Source organism: Echiichthys vipera (genome assembly GCF_963691815.1).
Source record: "Echiichthys vipera genome assembly, chromosome: 6".
Taxonomy (NCBI): domain Eukaryota; kingdom Metazoa; phylum Chordata; class Actinopteri; order Perciformes; family Trachinidae; genus Echiichthys; species Echiichthys vipera.
Genome location: NC_139831.1, coordinates 21030582 through 21049268, shown reverse-complemented (window position 1 = coordinate 21049268; position 18687 = coordinate 21030582). Strand labels below are relative to the sequence as shown.

The following is an 18687-nucleotide window of genomic DNA, read 5'->3' as shown; positions in this document are numbered from 1 at the left end:
GATTCAAACAGAGGAAAATATTGCATAACGTCAATGTATGAATTAATTACTTATTTATGACTTCATGTCAGCCACAAGGTTTAACTTTATGCCTGTTTGATTTTTCAGTGTTTGCTTTGGGTTTGAGATACTTGTTGCTGATATAAATCCTCATGCAGTGTGACTTCCCACAAGCAGCAGATTGAAAAGAATATTTCACTGTTTACTGACATCTAAATGAATGTATCACAAGTGCAATCTGAATAAAAATCAATCTCTCCAAATGTGGATTTGATGCCACTTTCATGAATTTAACGTATGAACACCAACATCACTTGACACTGTGACAACCTCTGAATTAAAACACATTTAAAATTGATTTCATCACATAATTTACAACTGAATCACTAATAATGGCATTAAAATGCAGTAAGTAATAATGACTAAAAATACCCTCGTGTCAGGTGTCGATTGTGCTTGTCAGTTTCACATTTTTATACTTTTCACAACACAAGTCAAAACACTGTGCCAAATCTAAAAGCAGAATATAAGACATATGAAAGCCTGCACTAATCGGGGCTCTGCTCTTTCTCTCTCTCTCTCTCTCTCTCTCTCTCTCTCTCTCTCTCTCTCTCTCACACACACACACACACACACACACACACACACACACACACACACACACACACACACGCACACACACACACACACACACTTTTGATTGAATTTTAACTTCTGTACATTCGCAACAAGTTTACCTCGAGTTCATAAATCACAATCAGATCCTGTCGCTGTCACTTACTATCATCTCTCTCAGTCAAAGCTGTGTTCAGCTTGTAAGCAACAGGAAAAAGATTGCCATGGCTTCATATTGTCTGAGGTGCACTAAAAAAAAGCATCAACAGCTAAAATGACTCAGAGGACAGTTGAGTGGTCTGAGTGAAATACACTTATCACATATCACATTCATTTATCCAAACATAGAACTCTTGTATGGCTGATTCTCAATGCTCCGTTATACAAGTTGTATATTAAATGCTTTTGTGCTTTTTTGTCTCATATGAGGCGTTGATTCGCTTCTTCTACTTCCAAGACAATGTCACGTTGAAGTAAATCATGTGATTTTTCTTTTCAGCACAGGTTTCTCCAACCACCTGTTTTCTCAAGAGGATTCTCTTGTCACTCTGTGGCGTGAGCTTTGGAGCAACAATGTGGCTGCTGCATGTTCTCCATCAGCTGACGGAAGGGGTTTCTTCTGCGTCGGCCCACCCCCCCGTCACCTTCTCCCTTTTTTCCCGCCCGACCTTTCCCCGAACCTGATCCCCCGTGGATAGACTCTGAAGAGAGGGGTATGGCAGAGGGATTGAGCGGAGGAGGGGGAGGCATGGAGGGCTTCTGCTTCTTCACCTGTTTCTCCAGGTGTTTCTGGATGGCTGAGCCCAACACAGCCACCTCCACCACCGCCCCGTACACCTCCCACGTCATCCCCTTTTCATCCCAGCACACCTCCTGCACCGGCTCCTCACTTTTCTCCATACAGTTTATTGCCTTATTCATGTCCTCTGCAGCTGCTTCCATCTTTTTCTCTTCGGTTACCTTCTCCTCCCCTTTGTCCTCCACCACCTGCTCCTTTTTACCTTCTTCCTCCTCCACTATCTTCTCCTCTATGCTTGCACCCTTCCTGATCTCAGGAAAAGTTGTGACGGTTGGTGTTCTCGGGGTCATGGGTGCTGTGGCGACAGAGCGAAACTCCACCTGCTGACCCACCTGCAGCTCAGCGTCTTTAGTGTCCGCGCTTGCACCTCCATATCCCGCCAAAGAGCTGGGGAAGTAGAAGGCCTGGTCTCCCTCAGGAGGGGTCATTGGGCTGGTAGCCACAGACTGACACTGCACCACCTCTAGGCTCACCTGCGTGCGAATGTTGTGGCAGCCAAAGGGAGCTGGAGATTCAGGGACGGGAGGCTTTGTCACTTCTCTCAACTCTCCACATGCGCCTTTGTTTTCTTTTTCCTCTGAGTTTACAGCCTCCACATCGTCACAAGCAGAAGCAGATGATTTCTCTGTTGTGTTTGAGTTGTCCTGTGAATCGGAGGCGACAGTTCCTGTGGAGATATCTCCCTCACCACCCTCCTTCTTCATGTCACCGTTCTCTTCTAGATCCTCATATTCATCTATTTTGACCATCTCAGCCTTCTCTTCCTCTTCCCCCTCACTGTTGCCATAGTGGGTCACCAGGATTGTAATGTCTTGATCCATACTTCCCATCCTCTGCTGCTTACACTGCTGATTACTTCCATCCTGAGTTACTTGTGAAACTATTAACCCGGCAGCAGTGCAGCTGGCCGAGCACTCCGGAGATGCATTTGAGCTTAAGCCCTCACGTGGCTCCTTTGATGCTGTAGATTTCAAAGCTCCAGTTATCTGTGACTCAGCCTCTTCTAGACTCTTTGTCGCGGGGGAACCCTCTTGCACGTCACTCTTTTTCACTTTCTCCTCCTTCTTCACCGTCTCTGTCCCGATAAGCTCTGGGAAAGCTGTGGTCAGGGGGGTCTTCGGGGTCATGGGGGATGTGGCCACAGAGCAGAACTCTACCTGCTGACCCACCTGCAGCTCAGCATCTTTTGTGTCAGTACCCACGGCTCCGGGCTTCGCGAAAGAGATTGGGAAGAAGAAAGAATGGCCGCCCACAGGAGGTGTCATGGGGCTGGTGGCTGCAGAGCAACACTGGACCACCTCCAGGCTGACCTGTGTGCGCATGTGATGCTGGCCAGAAGGAGCAGGGGAACGTGGGTCGGAGGGCCCTGGTGTTGTTGGCATAGCCACCAATATATTTTCAATGTCTGCCTCTTTTTTTCTGTCGCTACCCACGCTTTTATCCTCAAATGGTTCGTCATGGGTTTCAACATCTCCATCTCCTTCTCCATCTCCATCTCCATCTCCATCTCCATCTCCATCATTCAGGGACTTATTAGAGATTGTTGTGTCATAATGTGTAGCTGTTGATGTGTTATCATCTTCAGGCTGAGGGAAGGTGTCAGTCTGCGTAGAGTCTTTTAAACAGCTCCCTGCTGAAAGCGCTTGATCTTTGGATTCTCCATTCTTGTCTCTCTCTTCAGTGTAGCTGGCATTCATGTGAAGTATTGGCTGGTGTGTTGTTGACTCTTGACTTGTGTTTATCTGAGGTCCCTCCGGCTCAGCGCAGCCATCTGAGCCGCCTGGACGCTCTCCATCATCTGTCTTCTCACCAGGCTTGTGGTCCTCTCTGAGACCTCTCATCTCGTCCTTCAGACTTCCCATTTTGTCTCTGCATTAAAGTGGTGGCAGCACCTGCAGGGCACAACACAGCGCTGACACACGGTTGGTTCAAACTGTTACTATAACAACAAGAGTGGAGGATAAAATAAAGGGGTTGTTTTTGTGATAAAAAATATTCTGACATGCAACGTCGATGTCAAGTGTGCAAACGCTGACGTCTGGCCAAGTTACATCATTGCTACTATTTGATGGAAATTATTCACATGCTAATTTTACATTATAGAACACTGTAATATGGGATATTTACTGTTATTAAACACATGATAAAACTGCATTTGAAAATGTGAAAACATATTTTGATAATTTCACTGTTGAATATTTATCAGATTGCACCTTTCTTCCCTGAGATTGTATCCACATAGTTCATATTTAACCTATGTTTTAATCCATCATCACATACATGCAAAGTCATGCAGGATTTCAGACCACTTGTCATATTTTAACTATGAAAACAAATAAGATGAAACAAATGTCAGGAAATCACCAGTAACAGACATACCTCAGACTGAAGTCTCTCCATAACTCTCTCTCTCACATTTGGGACAAACAAGCAAAATCTCGGCGTTGATCGAGACCCACATCTGTCCGTCTACTTCCCCCGTTGAATGATAACGATTGCAGTGGCTACAGGTTTGTCTCCAGAAGAATCTATCTTAGGCAATCCTCTCTCTTTATGCTGAGGCTGTGTCTATTGAAAAGCTTCACATTTTCCAGTTTCCCTGGAAACCACGGTCGGGTTCTGGCAGTGAGTGGTAATGTAATGTCAAAATCTCTGTTCAGCTCTCTAATCATTAGTAAAACATAGTAATTAACTCCAGGTTCTCATAGCAACAACATGGCAAACTATATTCAGATAGATAAACCTGTGAATTAGTGAACTGGCTTTGGGGAGCTTTTTTTTTCTTTTTTAAGAGGAAGCAAGAATTGCAGATAAAAGCTTTCATGTTACTTCAGATGAGCCGTGTGAGGGCTTCTGGAGGGAGGGTGAAGTATGCAGAAGAGTGATTTCTCTTGATCACTACTTTTAGACAGCAAGCTGGTGTCTGTGAAGACAATTGTTTTTTGACCACTAAGTGTAATAATGTAGTAAAAAAAAGAACAGAAAGTAACAACCTCCAAATCAAATTGTGTTTTGTGGAGGCAGATCATCACACGCTTATTAGAGGACCAGCAAAGACATGTAATCTCTGGTCTTGTGCAGGGAATCTGTGAAATATTAGTAAAAGTGAGTGCTCTACTGAACACTGAAAGCACATGAAAGACAGCGGGGGATATCGGCCCAAGGAGCCTGGAGGGAGAAGAGCTGTGCCTCCCACACATAACACAAACCCACACTTGTAAACCACCATGTCTTTCATACTCGTTCGTCCCTCCAACATCTTCGTTTTGCGACACATATTTCTCCGGAGCCTTGAGTGATTGTGTGGGGCCGAGGATGTTTTTTCGTGTTTTTTATTGTAATTTACTGTAACAGAGGGCTGCAGCTCGACCAGAACACTATGTACTGACAGACGTAGTCTCACCATTAATTCAAAGGCATCCACCAATCATTGGCCGCCAGAGTGCTGTTGCCTAGCAACCGCGTAGTGAGATGCAAAAGGAAGTGTGCTGCTGAGGGCCGTGGTAGACAGCCCCGATCATATTCTCATCATGAGCCATCAACCTGCCAAAGGCCATCTTCTCAGCAATGTGTTGATAATAATGACTGCGGCGACTCGTTGGAGAGCAGAAACAGGATGCAGCACGAACAGAGCGCCTCTGCAGCTACTAACAGTGTTATCTCTACTGTATGTGGCAGGATAGCACATTCTTAAAAACCTGACAAACAAGTTGGTATCTGTTTTTTATTTCCCAAAATAGCCACATAAATGAAACCTATAATAAAGCAAGAAAGACAAATGGAAAAAGGTGAGAGGAGAATAAGAAATAAAAAGGCAATTAAAGATTTCCTTTGGAATGTGAGCTGTGTGGAGATATATCATTTATACATCCATTTATGTACTTTATATATCTTTTTTCAGGTTTTCTGATGCCAACATACTTCCATCCCAACATAATTACTTGTCTCCAATGGATGATAAGACAAGTTGGAGCGTTTCAGTTAGAATTGTTCTTTAAGGATCATTTGGTCTCCAGTTTCTGTCCAAACTCCTTGATGGTGTCCGTGGCCTTGTCCACAGCTTTCCCTATGGCTGCCTGAGTCTGTCTGCCAGCTTCCTGAGCAGCTTCAGAGAGTCAGAGTGAAGCAGAGGAGAAATATTCAGATAGTTAAACAACAAATCATCACTCTTAGGCTGAAGAAAGTCGTGCAGAGTTTGATCAAGACGATCAAACGTTTGCTAACTTATATGTGTGAGCATACATTTAATAATTTAGTTTATCATTCTATTCCTGGAACATTCTGAGAATTCAGTTTCTAAAAACCCATTTCAACAGATTTTCTATTTTTTTTTAATATATATTACAGTGCCAAATAAGAGGTCATTTTAGGAGCTTATTTTACATCAACCATTAAACATTTAATCTGAGAGCAAAGCTTTTCACTGCACTGTAACAGCTGCAATATATTCAAATGAAGCTTTGAAGATAGAGTGTGCACTTTACCTGTGTTGGCTGTTTCTTTGGAGGAGTCTGCCACCTGCTGCACGGCTTCTTGAGCTGCCTGCACTGGAAGACATGACAGGGACTTACAGTGACTGACCTCACGAGGAAGAAACTACTGCAGTTACCGCTTTTGCTTTGACTTCAACTCATAGACAACAATTTAAAATAACAATTATTATATTTTACCTATCAAGTTGCTCTTTTTCAACCAAACTATGTTAAAGGAAAGTATTTTCTCTGTCTACCAGACCTTACATTTGCTCTGTGTCATCTTACAGCTGTAGCGTTGTACCTGCAGTGTCTGTGACTCCCTTCGCTGCCGAGTGGCTCGTGCCTTTCAGGCTCTCAAAAGACTTCTTGAACGAGGCCATGTCTCCTGTCTTTGTCCCTGCAGCGTCCCTACATCCGTCTGAGCTAACTGTGGCAGGGGAGGCTGTTTAATACCCTCTGTTTGAGCCAGACAGCACCGAGCCGGCACGTTCCAGCCGGATTAACCCAAACAAAACCCACCCAAAGAAGCCTGATCAGACTGGCATCCCAACTATGGCAGCGTTCTGCCAGGGGACAGAGCCCGCTCAGCAGATTTTACACATCCTGTAATCAAACCCCCAGACAAGAGTGAGCAAAAAAGGGAAACATGAGGACAATGCATAATATATCCTCGTTTAGACCACCAGGCAGAGGTTTAAAATGTAATGAGTGTTCAATGCCCAAAGTAAATTTAAACATTATCGAAAAACATGAACAAATGGTTTCTTTTTTACTTTTTATTTACAGAGGAATGTATGTCTGGCTTAACACATAAACCTTGATATTGACAAGTCCTGCAATTTAAAGCACATATTGATATGACAACCATTATGATTTCAAGACATAATATATTGACTTTGACTTGTTAAAATCTTCAGTACACACAAACACACGCACACACACAAACATGTATACTCTGTCAATTTCTAACAGATTTACTGGAATGATTTCACAAGCAACTATAAAGATACAATGTAAAAAACTCTTCACTTCAAAAAAGTTCAAAGAAATTCCCAAAGAAATGCAAAAAGAAAAAAGAAAGAACCCACAAACAGGCATTGTCGACACTTAGGAGGATATTATTGTTTTCATATCTGCTTGCAACCGGACATATTTATTTTTTCCACTCCCAATGTGTCATTGGAAGATGATGAACATCTATTGCACATTTCTAAATACACATACACACAAGTACAAAGTCACAAGCCCCGGCTCTGGTCTCATTTCATTGGGAGGGAGTCAAGGAAATGAGACAAAGAGAGGACAAATCCTACACCTCAATAAATACCTACACTCAACACATTACATTAATAACATGACATTTACAATATATAATAATAAAAGATTTGTCTTGAAGGAAGAACATTTTTCAGTGGGAATGCTTGTCTTTTTTGTTGTTTTTTGCAACGGGGGTATAATTGTAATAGTTTCAGCATTTGTCCTTTTTATTATTAGAAATATTATTGTGCTGCTGGTTGGTTGGTGGCTCGGACTGGTGCTTTTACGCTTCTGGCTCGTAGTCCTGGCTCTCCTGGGAAAACAAGAATCGGTTTTAAGAGGCAGGTCAAATGTACAGCACAGAGAAGCTCCTGGTTAAATTCAGCATGAGATTTTAAGGAAGACTTAATCACATGAAATTCAACTTCAATCGGTTTAAACGTACATGACAGAGGATAACAATAACAGAGGGCTTATGGTAACACATGATCGCGCTCTGCTGGAGCTAATGATGTCACTCCATCACAGCTTTAAGTGCCTCTGCTGTTTCGGCCTGCAGAGGGCAGCACAAGCCTACACCAGCTTCAAGGACGTGTCGTGAGCACACTTCCAGCATCCCTGTAACCCTTCATTGCCTCCTCCATGCACATAATCATAAAAAAACCAACACAGCCTCCAGGAATGTGCAAAAGGCTTAGGTCATCTGATGTGTTCACAAAACCAGTATGGATGGATTTATATCTCCAAATCCTCCCAAAGAGGGCTTGGTTCCCTCTGCAGCACTAAGACTCCATATTCACAGCAATGCAGGGAGACCCTGACATTACCCACAATGCACGCAGGCATAGAGCATCATCACCACACCCATTCAGACAGAGCTCACACATTGCTGGTGTAGTAAAGGATGGGGGAAGGGAAAGCGATGCGGAGGAGAGAAGGAGGAGATGGAGGAGGACATGGATGACACAAGCTACCGTCTCTGAGAAATTCACTTTTAATTTGCATCTCAGGAAATTCCTCAGTTTTATTCGTTTAACTGATGAAGGCAAAAATCATATCAATATCAATCAATAACAGAGGCTGCGAGCGGAGATGAAAAGAAAATCCAACTAAATGAATAAAATGATCATCTCCTATTAAATCTTCCTCTAACTGAAGCTGGTTATGAATAATTGAATATTTTCTGAGAACATAATACTTTTAAAACCCAACTGCTGCAGTATGTTTTAAATCGTTATATATATATATATATATATACATATATATTATTGAAGTTACCTTTTCAACAGTATGTGCATCGTGTATTATTTTCATTTTCTATTTAAAATCGGTAAAATAGGTTCTGCACAGCCAAATTCCAAAAATAACCATCTGTGTCAGATCCTTCCCAAACACACACACACACACGCACACACACACACGCACACGCACACGCGCACACGCACACGCACACACACACATTGTAGGTAGGTGGTGCTATATTCACTGTACTCCCTATGTCGCAATTGGCTTATTTAGCCCTCTGTTTTCATTTACAGAGGAAAGAAGAATTACCTCATGAGCATGAGCTGTAGTGTTTATGTGGGAGAGAAGTGGAGGGCAAGTGGGGAGTGCAATTGAAATGCAATACAGCTAAAATGTGTGTCCATGCAGGGCTGGTGAATACGGATGAGCATACATCTACTGTAACTGCGACTGCTGCCCACGGCCTTAAAGTGATTTTTTATAAAAGATTTTCACAAAACATACAATAAGGTGTGTTTACAGCACAAACATTTAGTTCAATCTGAACAATGAGACATCAGATACTGTATTGTAGGGCAACGACATGCATGCGCTCTGCGTCGTGCAGGCTGATTACCTGCTGGGTCTCATCATATGTCTCCCCTTCTGGCTCCAGCATTCCCTCTCCCTGGCCCTCCATGGCCTCCTGCCCGTACTCCTCAGGCTGCACACACAGAGAGAGGAACACAGAGACGAAGAAGACAGAACAGCAACAGAATCAAAGATACATATTTATAGTACATAATCATTACATCCGAGTCACAGAGCTCACCATCCCGTTTTCTGAAGAAAAACAAACATGAACTATTAATATTTTGTCTGTTGCACAATTAAAACTTTAGTTGGTGTGGTAGTTTCTAATCCAGGTAGTGTAACCATGTTGTCCTTGATCAGTTTGCACAACACAATCAAAATATGAAAGCTTTATTTTGTATGACAATATCAAATAATTGGTTCACATTGTACAAATTAGGTTTGTCTGAATTTCCAGCTACCATCTTTGTTTATTTTAGGAAACAGGGAAATAGAGACTGGGGAAACAGATTAAAAATCTTTTTTATTGTGCAGGGATCAGATTAGTCTTGATGGTTAGAGAAGGTTTCTGGAAATACCTTCTGAATAATGTTTATAAATATACATAATAAAGAATATATATATATAATAAAGTGTTGGCAAAACTGGGGCTACAGATCAAAGCGATCAATGCCTCTGTCTCAGTATTTCTCTTAACGCTCAGAGTGTGGTGGTTTTAACTGAATACATAAATCTTTAATAATAAATTAAATTCATTTTCTTTTTTATAAAAAAATTAGAAATAACTTCCTAAATGGCTGGACACTGTATTTTGAGCGGACATTACTCAAGCAGGAGGAAATTGGGGACTAATTTCCAAAGCGGACGAATGCACATTTGGTGATTCAGAGAGTATTCGCAGCAGCAGGACAATGTGGGTTGATTTAAAATAAATTGACCTGTGTTCATATAAACGGAACATAACGTTGTGGCTCAATGACTGATTTTTAATCATTTTGAACAGGGGAGGCACAGAGCAGTAAGATGACCTACTTAAAAGTAGTAGGAACAATTAATCGTTGTTTTTATGGGTTTCATTGACGATTAGAAAAAACTAGAACTCCGCCATTCTTATCTTTTAATATTTAAAGTGACACTGATATTGACTGATATCCCGACACTGTGAGCCTCTCCTTTCTGAAGCAGACAGCCCTCCACCATTGCTGCACCTGCTACTATGAGCCCTTAAAACAAAGCTAGTGGGTCACCACATTTATTTTTAAACCCAGCACCAATCAAGTCAATTAGGTCAGCGAAGAACAGACTCAAGACTATAATCCTATTAGTATGGCCTTAAATGCTGAACAATGGGAAACCACCATAAATACACACCTAATCAGACGGATCAGTGCCGGAGAAAAAGTGAACATGAAAAAGGCTGTTAATGTGATTAAAACATAGATAAGTTTGGTCACATTTAAATTCAGTTGAGACTCACGCACAAGAGAAGTCTTACGTTAAGACCATTTAGCACAAGTAACTCGTAAAAAGATTATTCTAAGTGACGCATTTTATTGTATGAATGGAAGTGTGATTTTAAAGTGTACAGTACTGGTGAGTTTTGTCTTCAAAATATCTGGAGGACAAAGATAAACAGTGTTTGTACAGACCAGCACAAGTTAGAATTGAACAAAAAGGTAGCGCACATGTGATGGGAATGTCAACAGTTTAACAATCTGTTGTCAGGGTGTTGAAATGAGTAGTTTTCTCACTCAGATAGTGGCTTCGAGAAGCCTATTAGAGCAGGCTTTCAGATTTACTAGATTAGCGAGTCAGTGGAGAGGGTCCAACTCTGAGGAATGAGGGCTTCGGACAGCAAGAGGACCTCCCTGTTTCTCGTCTGACAGTGAGAGACAAAATGTCAACATACTGACAGCGCGCGACCAGGCCATTTAACAAGTTAAAACCAATGAATATAATGTGCATCACTCAAGTTTCCAAGCTTGACAATGTGGATACACTTCCATGTTCTGTTCCCCTTCTGCCCTCAGATTACAGTGTGTATAAACTGATCTGAGAGGAGACAGGAAGCAGTGACCTTAGCAGAGGCCTTCAGGGGCAAAGGGTACAATATTGGAAAAAGGAAGCTGATAGTCCCACAGAGAGATTATTTAGGGGTTATTTAAAGCACCTGAACTGAAGCTATATTATGGTCTGAAGGCAGCTCTGTGTGCACATAAGACTGTGGGGAACAATAATTCATCCTCAGGCTTCCTCCGATGAAACACATGTAAAACAAAGCCTCAGCGCAACAGCATGTTTTCCTATTGCGACTACTTAGAGTGTGAATGTTGAGGAAAGCAGAATCATGCTATGGAGAGTTTTAACTTGAAAACATACAAGCACAAGAAAAAACAAAAACCATGATCATGTTTCTTTTGGTAGGAGTAATTCACAGACAGTCTGTGTGACTGTCTGTGCTGACAGCAGAGGAATAAAAAAAATGCAGACCAGTAACTCGTGTAGTGAATTTGTGTAACTGACGCAACAAATTCATCAGCTCATGTTTATCCCTGCTGTATAATCTGGCTCTGTTACAACCACAATCCTGTCCACACTTTAATGAACACAACTTACAGCAAGTTGCCAACTGTGAGTGAGGCTTGTATCTGGAACAGAGGCTTCTTTAAGCAATATTGTGCAGCGCATCAGCCAATCCTTTCCTCTGAGAGGGTTGAAAATATTAAAACTATTAATGAAACAATTGCTCAACTGACTGAACAGCTGATCAACACAAAATGTAAAAACAATGAAAGCGGTAAGCAAGTTTTATCAAGAAAAAACTTCTAAAAGCAGTTTTTGCTTATTCAATATTTATATGTAGTTAAGATAATAATAAAAGGAAACTGCATCAAATGGATCCATCGTCTTCAGGGGGATCAGAGCCGGACCGATGTACTGGTCGGCCCAATAGTAACGGTATCTGTCAGCATCAGCATTGGTGATAGACAGTTTAATTGATTACTAGGCTGAATAACAAAAAATGTCTGCAGCCAGCCTTGTGAGTGAGGCTGCTGTAGAACAAAGTTAGCACTCCTCCTTGTGTCAATTTTGGCATTTTACATGCAGACATCAGCGTTATGGTAGCCTTCAACCAGCTAAACTAGCCTGAAGGGCATGAAAAACAACCGTATGGGCGTCTGCAGCCCACCACTTCTACTCCAGACGAGTAAAACAATGATCAGATTTGTCATTTAGGACGAATGTGGGACGGTCAACAAGCGAAACTGCAAAGATTTTAGGGGCCGTCCACATGACAATGGAACGACGTTTGATCTTTGCCAGGTTTTCAAAATGATGCTGCAAATTATAGCCTACAACTAAACAGAGACAATAACAGTGTTAAATAGAGTTCATTTAAGTTCAGCAATTTTGTGTCTTATTTTTCATTATTATATTAAATTGCAGTATTTGAAAAACAACAGCATAGTGATATGATAGTGGCATTATACATCAGCCATCGGCCGCGATGCTCTCTAAATATCAGCATCAGCCGTTAAAAAAAAACATATTGGTCAACCACTTATCGATGGAAATGTGAAAACGATGCTTATTTTTTATGTATTCTGTATTTAAATGCTCAGCAATTCACTGATACTGAACATGATGTTCATTTAGTTCATTTATTTTACTCTTTATTTTCTAAGTGGTCATTTCTAGAATTGGTTGTCAATGTACATTGTATTTATAATGTATAATTAATGTTAACAAACAAATACAAATGTATTGGAAGGCAGACGGACAGATATGACAGAGTCAAACCAGTGCACAATCCACATAGAAAAGGTATATTTCCATACCAGCTCAAAAAATTCACTATACTGGTTGCCATATTGATAATATGTGGGTATCCTATACTGGTCGCCGACTGGAGGAAATGGGTGTCGTTTATAAACGTGTATAATAATAATAATATTTCACCATTTTTGAAAAACAATTTCTAGACTAAACAAACTAAATAAACATTTATATATTAACTGAAAACTAACATCAATCAAATGCAATACTGACCACAGACATACATCATATACATCTTTTAAATATATCAGTGTCTGTGAGCACTAAACTAGAACAGTATGTTACACTGCACTGTGTGTGTGTGAGCAGGGAGCTGAGGGCGACTGTAATGGCGTACATACATTCATGTCAGCAGGGAACTCGTCCTTTTTAACCAGGCCAGTGGCAGCGACGATGTTCCCCATGGCTCCAGTGGTCTTCTCGGCCACTGCAGGCAGATGCACACACACGTATAACATTATCTCAACAGATTCAGCAGACAGATTGAAAGCATGCACATGATGCCTGCGCTCTTTTGTTTCCCAACTGATTAATGCACAAACACTTCCCCATAACCTTAATGCATGTTACATTTCCTAGTTAGGAGTTTGTTACAGCTACAGTGGTGATGTTTAGGTTTGACGAAGAAACAGAAAACTCACCTGAGCCCACGCTGTCTTTGGCCTTGCTACCTGAATTATCAAAGAGAAAAATTGGTTTTAATGGTATTATGACACATTTTTTGCCTTTAAAAAATATTTTGCTCCCCTTTGATTTGGATATTTCACTAGTCCATATTGTGATTTTGATAAAAGCGACGGTTGCCTCTTGGTTAAAATGCAACGTTCCTGAACAACTTGCTTTTGTTGCCCAACATGACAAAAATCAGTCTTAATTCAAAGATACAGCACTGTAGCATCTTGTTCATTGCTGCTCACATGAACTGTGAAATGTAACTAACATAATTCATGAACGTTGAACAGTCACTACCATGTAATCAGTATTCATATAAGATGCAGGATCAATTTAGTTTTTTAATCATAGTTTTTTGCCAGTTCCAGAGGTAATAGAGAACAATAATGGCTGCAGCACCTGGGTTTCTGGGTACTTGTATTTTAAGGGTAGGGATGAATTGGTTACCTGTTTAATGATAAACCACGGTAAAATTCCTGATGGTTTTTATTACCATTTCAAATTTAAAGTATCATTAAAGCCGTGTGTGATTACTGCATTTCTTCACAAAACTCACAGTATACAGTAACCCGGTCTGATTATGCATAAAGAAAAAGGCTATGATACTATTTTAATGCTTCTTCGAACATAAAGTGCTTTTAATTTAATTTGTGGATTTCAATCTAAAAATCTGTGTATATCAGTACTTTTTGTACAATTTCAGCACACTTTACACACACAATAGCGCGGTAATAGCACAACCGCGATCATCTGGGCCCCTATAACCATGACGAGGAGCAATTTAAGTTTGAGGCTGACCTAAACCAAAATCACCCATCAATTCTCTTGGCAGATCTATTCCATTTACACTGCACTACATCAAGCTATCTGGGCAATCTATTGTGTGCCCACTGGTCCTGATCACTCAAGACCTTGTCATCCTTTCTACTGCGCACCAATCACATGCCTTATTGGTCCCTGAGGGCCTTTAGAAGCCAACTGAAGGGAGACAACCGTCACTACAAAAGGCGAGTCTTAAAGCAAAACATACATTCAGTTACATCTAGACAAGCATCTGCTCTGGTGAAGTGCAGCTACCGCACTACATCTACAGTAACATGAATGGATGCTAGCTATATGTACATTTTCCCTTATATAGATGAAATTATTGCCAGCTAAACATTGATAGTATACATTAACATCACAGTAATGCTATAATAAAACAGAGTGTTGTTATTTTCTAATTCAGCTTTAGGCTGTAACTATGCTTAAGCAAATGTTAGTATTTAGTTAACATAGAGATGATTATGAAAATTAAACTGTAGAAGGGAGTTTCCGTGTACTGATTGCCATATAGGGATCTATGAATGAGGCTGTCGTGACATTAATCGGCATCTAGTACAGCAGAGTACAGCAGGGTTTCCTCCACCCCTTCTTGCCTTACTCATGCTGACTGTTCAGCTCAGCTGGGTGGGCGGTCTGCAGCAGCTGTCAAAAGGTGGGCCACAGGCCTATCGGATCACTCTCACCCCTCCTCCAAGAGGGGCCTTCGAGCAAATCATACGCAGCTTTCTAGGGCACCGTTCTGCTCATCAAGCAGCACGCAGAAGCACAGACATGTCACAGAAATGCTTCAATTCCTTTTCTGTGTAGTACAGACAAAAGGCAGGAAAAGACATGGGGAAGATGAAAATCAGCCTGCACGTGTTTTGACTGCAGATTGACATGTTTGGTTCTGGTGATTAGTGACAGGGACACCGTGCTAAATATGTCGGGTAATTGGATACCATCTAAACACAGACACATCTGACAACTTATCCTAGAATACCGAACGTTCCTTGAATGCACCCAAAACACACTTTTACCAAATCAATGGTACGAGCTTGGTGACTGTACCAGCAGGGTGTCACTGGGAAAGTGGAGTCTCTGACAAGAGCTCAAAAACTGACTGAAATTCATATCTGTAATGGCTGGCAGGTTCAACGCCCTGAGTCATCTGGCCTCCATTCACTCCTGACAGACCAACTGTAACCAACAAGCAGAGCTGGCAAATATGCAAGAAATTATTCATCACAAATAACATGGGTTGTGTCAGGATACAGTTATTGAAATATATATATGAAATCACATTAAATATAATAAAACAAATGATGCTCATTACATCATTCATGTAGTGAATTTCAAGTCAAACAACTGCCAAACATTATCTACTTCCAGCCTCATAATCATGAATATTTTCTGTTTTTCTTTATCTTAAACAGGACGTTTTTGGTGTTGACTGTTGGTTGGACAAAGCATCAGTCTAATGACTTACCAAAGGATTAAACAAATAATCAAGAAAATAATATTCTGATTAATTGCCATTGAAAATAATCATTAGTTGAAGGCCTAGGCATATTGAAAACAAAATACGCCACTCAAATGAGGTACCATTTTAATTTATTGAGCTTGCGGTTAATTATTTAGACAATAGAGCTGGTTAGCATTGGCTACCATGACATTAAAATTTCATTATATCAGAATGATTTGACACCATTAAAGAATAACCCTGAATTATTGCCCAGCAACACAGATAATTAAATTATGCATAGCACTGCTTTTACAAGTGAAGCATGAAGCTGGAACATTTTTTTATGTTTTATTTTCAGCACAAGATGATCAAAGAGATCGGGACAATGGTTTTGTCAGTTTATGTCCATTCACCTGCAGTTCATGTGTTTATTTGAATAATTATTTAAAGCAAGTTAAACAGATTGGCGTGAGAATCCAAGGCCACAACTACACTTTAAAATCAAGCAAAGCTAATCTGTGTAGATATCTGCGATGGTATCCATTACATCAATGGACAGAAGCAGAGGCCTTTAGTCTGTTTGTCTCCAGAAGGTGCGAGCTGAGACTGTTTTACAATCTGATGCCGTCCGATGCAACGAGACATGACAAGAGCTGCATTGTTGCTGTTCAAGTCATACATGCAGCCTGCTGGTAGCTTACATGTTTGAGGGATGTAGGATTCTGCTGTTTATTGTACCGATTAAGGAAGATATTGAATGATGTAACCATTTGTTTCAGGACAGGATAGGGCTGGGCAATATGAACAAAGTAATCAATCCTGATATAAGTCATTTCATACTTTAACCACATATATAACAATACAGCATGTTTTTTGGCAATCCAACAAGACAATAGAAGTCTATATGAAATTACCACATGGTGAGGCCTATTTTTGTATAATCCTGTGTGAATGAAATACTTGACAAATGATAATTAGTCTCAGTTTTGAATAACTTCAGTGCAAAAATAAACATAAAGTGTAAGGATCAGAATGTAAAGGCTCATCCAATTGATTTAATGTTGCTGTAAGCAGTTCAGTTGCTAGACATATGGGGATTGCTGGAGCAAAATGATAAAACATTCTCTGTGTTCTCTGCTCAGCATATAGGAGGGTCATTAGTGTCACTGGGCCTGTGTATGATTTATATATATGTATAAAAAATAAAATAACCTGCAAACACATTTGTGATCACCTTACCTACAAACATAACTCCTTCTTTAGTCTTCTCAGCCGCAACTGCAACTCCTTCCTTGGTCTTCTCTGCAGCCACAGCCATCCCCTCTTTCGCTTTAGACAACCCCTTCATAAACACATCCATCTTGGCCGAGTTAACTGTGGAGAGATGGACCATACACCTGTCAGTCACCCTCACTGTCACTGTGAACACAATGTGATTTTCACCTCATCCATGTGCAGGAGTGGCATTTAATAGCTCATATTAAAAATCAGCTCTAATATGATATTCCTATATATTTCCACAAACCTCTACGGATATCTTTCTATAATATGAGCATACGTTATAGTAGAAGAAGGCAGCACCGCCTCGCGTGGCGGATGCTGACAGCTGCAGGCTGTAGTAAAGAAAAAAAAAAAAAAAAACCTCTGTTCACTCATGCATTCAACCCCCTTTTCACATCTTCGTCAAAGCATTAAATATTCAAAGGCAAAAATATTTCAATGGAATGGTTAATTGTGGAGGCGCTCATTAATTATTGCTCGTCTGTAATGCTACTCTCGGCGGCAGCGGGATGGCAGGGCTGCGCCTGGGAAAAAAAGAGCAGGCCCTTTTCTAAAGGAACTGCACATTTTATTAGACCAGCTGTAGGCATGGATTGCAAGGAGCCACACATTGCTGGGGGAAGGGAAGCACGATCTACACTATCACATCACGCATCACGGTTTTAACGTAGAATGATGTGGCTGTGATCTGTGTTTGTCCGACCACATTTCCACAGGGAAACATTTCATTAAAACAGACCGAGGCTGCAGACAGACAGCTCGAAGGATGTCCTCCACACCAAACCTTTAGAGTGACATCCTGGGGTGCTGCAGGTCAAGCCTTTAGTTATCACATGCATATATAATTTCACGATGTCGACCGTTTCTCACTTTTGCATCCGTGTCTGACTGAATGTCTTTGCCATTTCATTATCGTCCAGGCACAAATCCATAGCAATCTGATACTGCAACAGGATCATTAATATATTAAATGCAGGTTTAGAGCTTTAATGTTTTTTTATGCACGGTGCAAACCAGTGCCTTCCAATGACGAGTATCACATGCATGGAGCTCAAGTGGTGGTGACCTCTATATGCTTATAAAATAACACGAATAAAGGAATGCAAGAAACAAAAATGAGTCCTTACCTATTTACAAATAGCCGTCGACTTTTCCCCTTGCGATTCTGTCACACAGTCGAGTCACACTATCGTCTAAATGGCAGATATTTTCAAATGATGTCTAGGTGGGCCTTCCTCGGGATGATCTCCTCCAACAGGGACGGCCCCCTTCACAGCGCGGCTGAGCCTATCACGCCCCCGCCCCTCCTCTTCCACTACCCCCTCTCTCTTCACCATCACTGGTTCCCTCCACTATTGATCACCCCCAGATAGATGTCAACTGTCTGGCACAGCGAGGGAAATAACTGTTAACAGCCACGCTACCGCATCTTATCCCCTTTCCACTGCACAGTTAGACCCGGTGTCCATTAGTAATACTGAATATTGGTAGTTGCAATTATTATCTCACACTTGTCAACATCCAGTAAATGAAATCATTCCTGAACAAACTTTTATTTAGACTATATGACTAATGGTTTCTCATGGACACCGTTTGGGATGTAACTTTTCTGCCACACCACAGTGCACTACTTTTTTACTTTGTTTTTCAGAAAGAAACATGAC

The 18687-nt window shown here is 41.0% G+C and overlaps 3 protein-coding genes across 3 annotated transcripts; all 3 read right to left on the bottom strand.

Annotated features, from left to right (window-relative positions):
• Window positions 1-1158: 1158 nt before the first annotated feature.
• Window positions 1159-3276, bottom strand: gprin1 (G protein regulated inducer of neurite outgrowth 1; the record flags this gene model as incomplete). The annotated part of the gene is made up of 1 exon (XM_083915434.1): window positions 1159-3276. One exon carries the CDS (start codon window positions 3274-3276, stop codon window positions 1159-1161), a length of 2118 nt encoding a protein of 705 aa, XP_083771560.1.
• A 2139-nt stretch (window positions 3277-5415) lies between these two features.
• adirf (adipogenesis regulatory factor) lies at window positions 5416-6269 on the bottom strand (the record flags this gene model as incomplete). The annotated part of the gene is made up of 3 exons (XM_083915433.1): window positions 5416-5519; window positions 5899-5961; window positions 6191-6269. 3 exons carry the CDS (start codon window positions 6267-6269, stop codon window positions 5416-5418), a joined length of 246 nt encoding a protein of 81 aa, XP_083771559.1.
• Window positions 6270-6766: 497 nt separating this feature from the next.
• On the bottom strand, window positions 6767-18282 carry sncb (synuclein, beta). The gene is made up of 6 exons (XM_083915346.1): window positions 18151-18282; window positions 16982-17116; window positions 13443-13472; window positions 13143-13228; window positions 9008-9094; window positions 6767-7459 (listed from the first exon to the last, which is right to left on the bottom strand). The coding sequence occupies exons 2-6, from the start codon at window positions 17100-17102 to the stop codon at window positions 7430-7432; spliced, it is 354 nt and encodes a 117-aa protein (XP_083771472.1). The 5' UTR covers window positions 17103-17116; window positions 18151-18282; the 3' UTR covers window positions 6767-7429.
• Window positions 18283-18687: the final 405 nt, after the last annotated feature.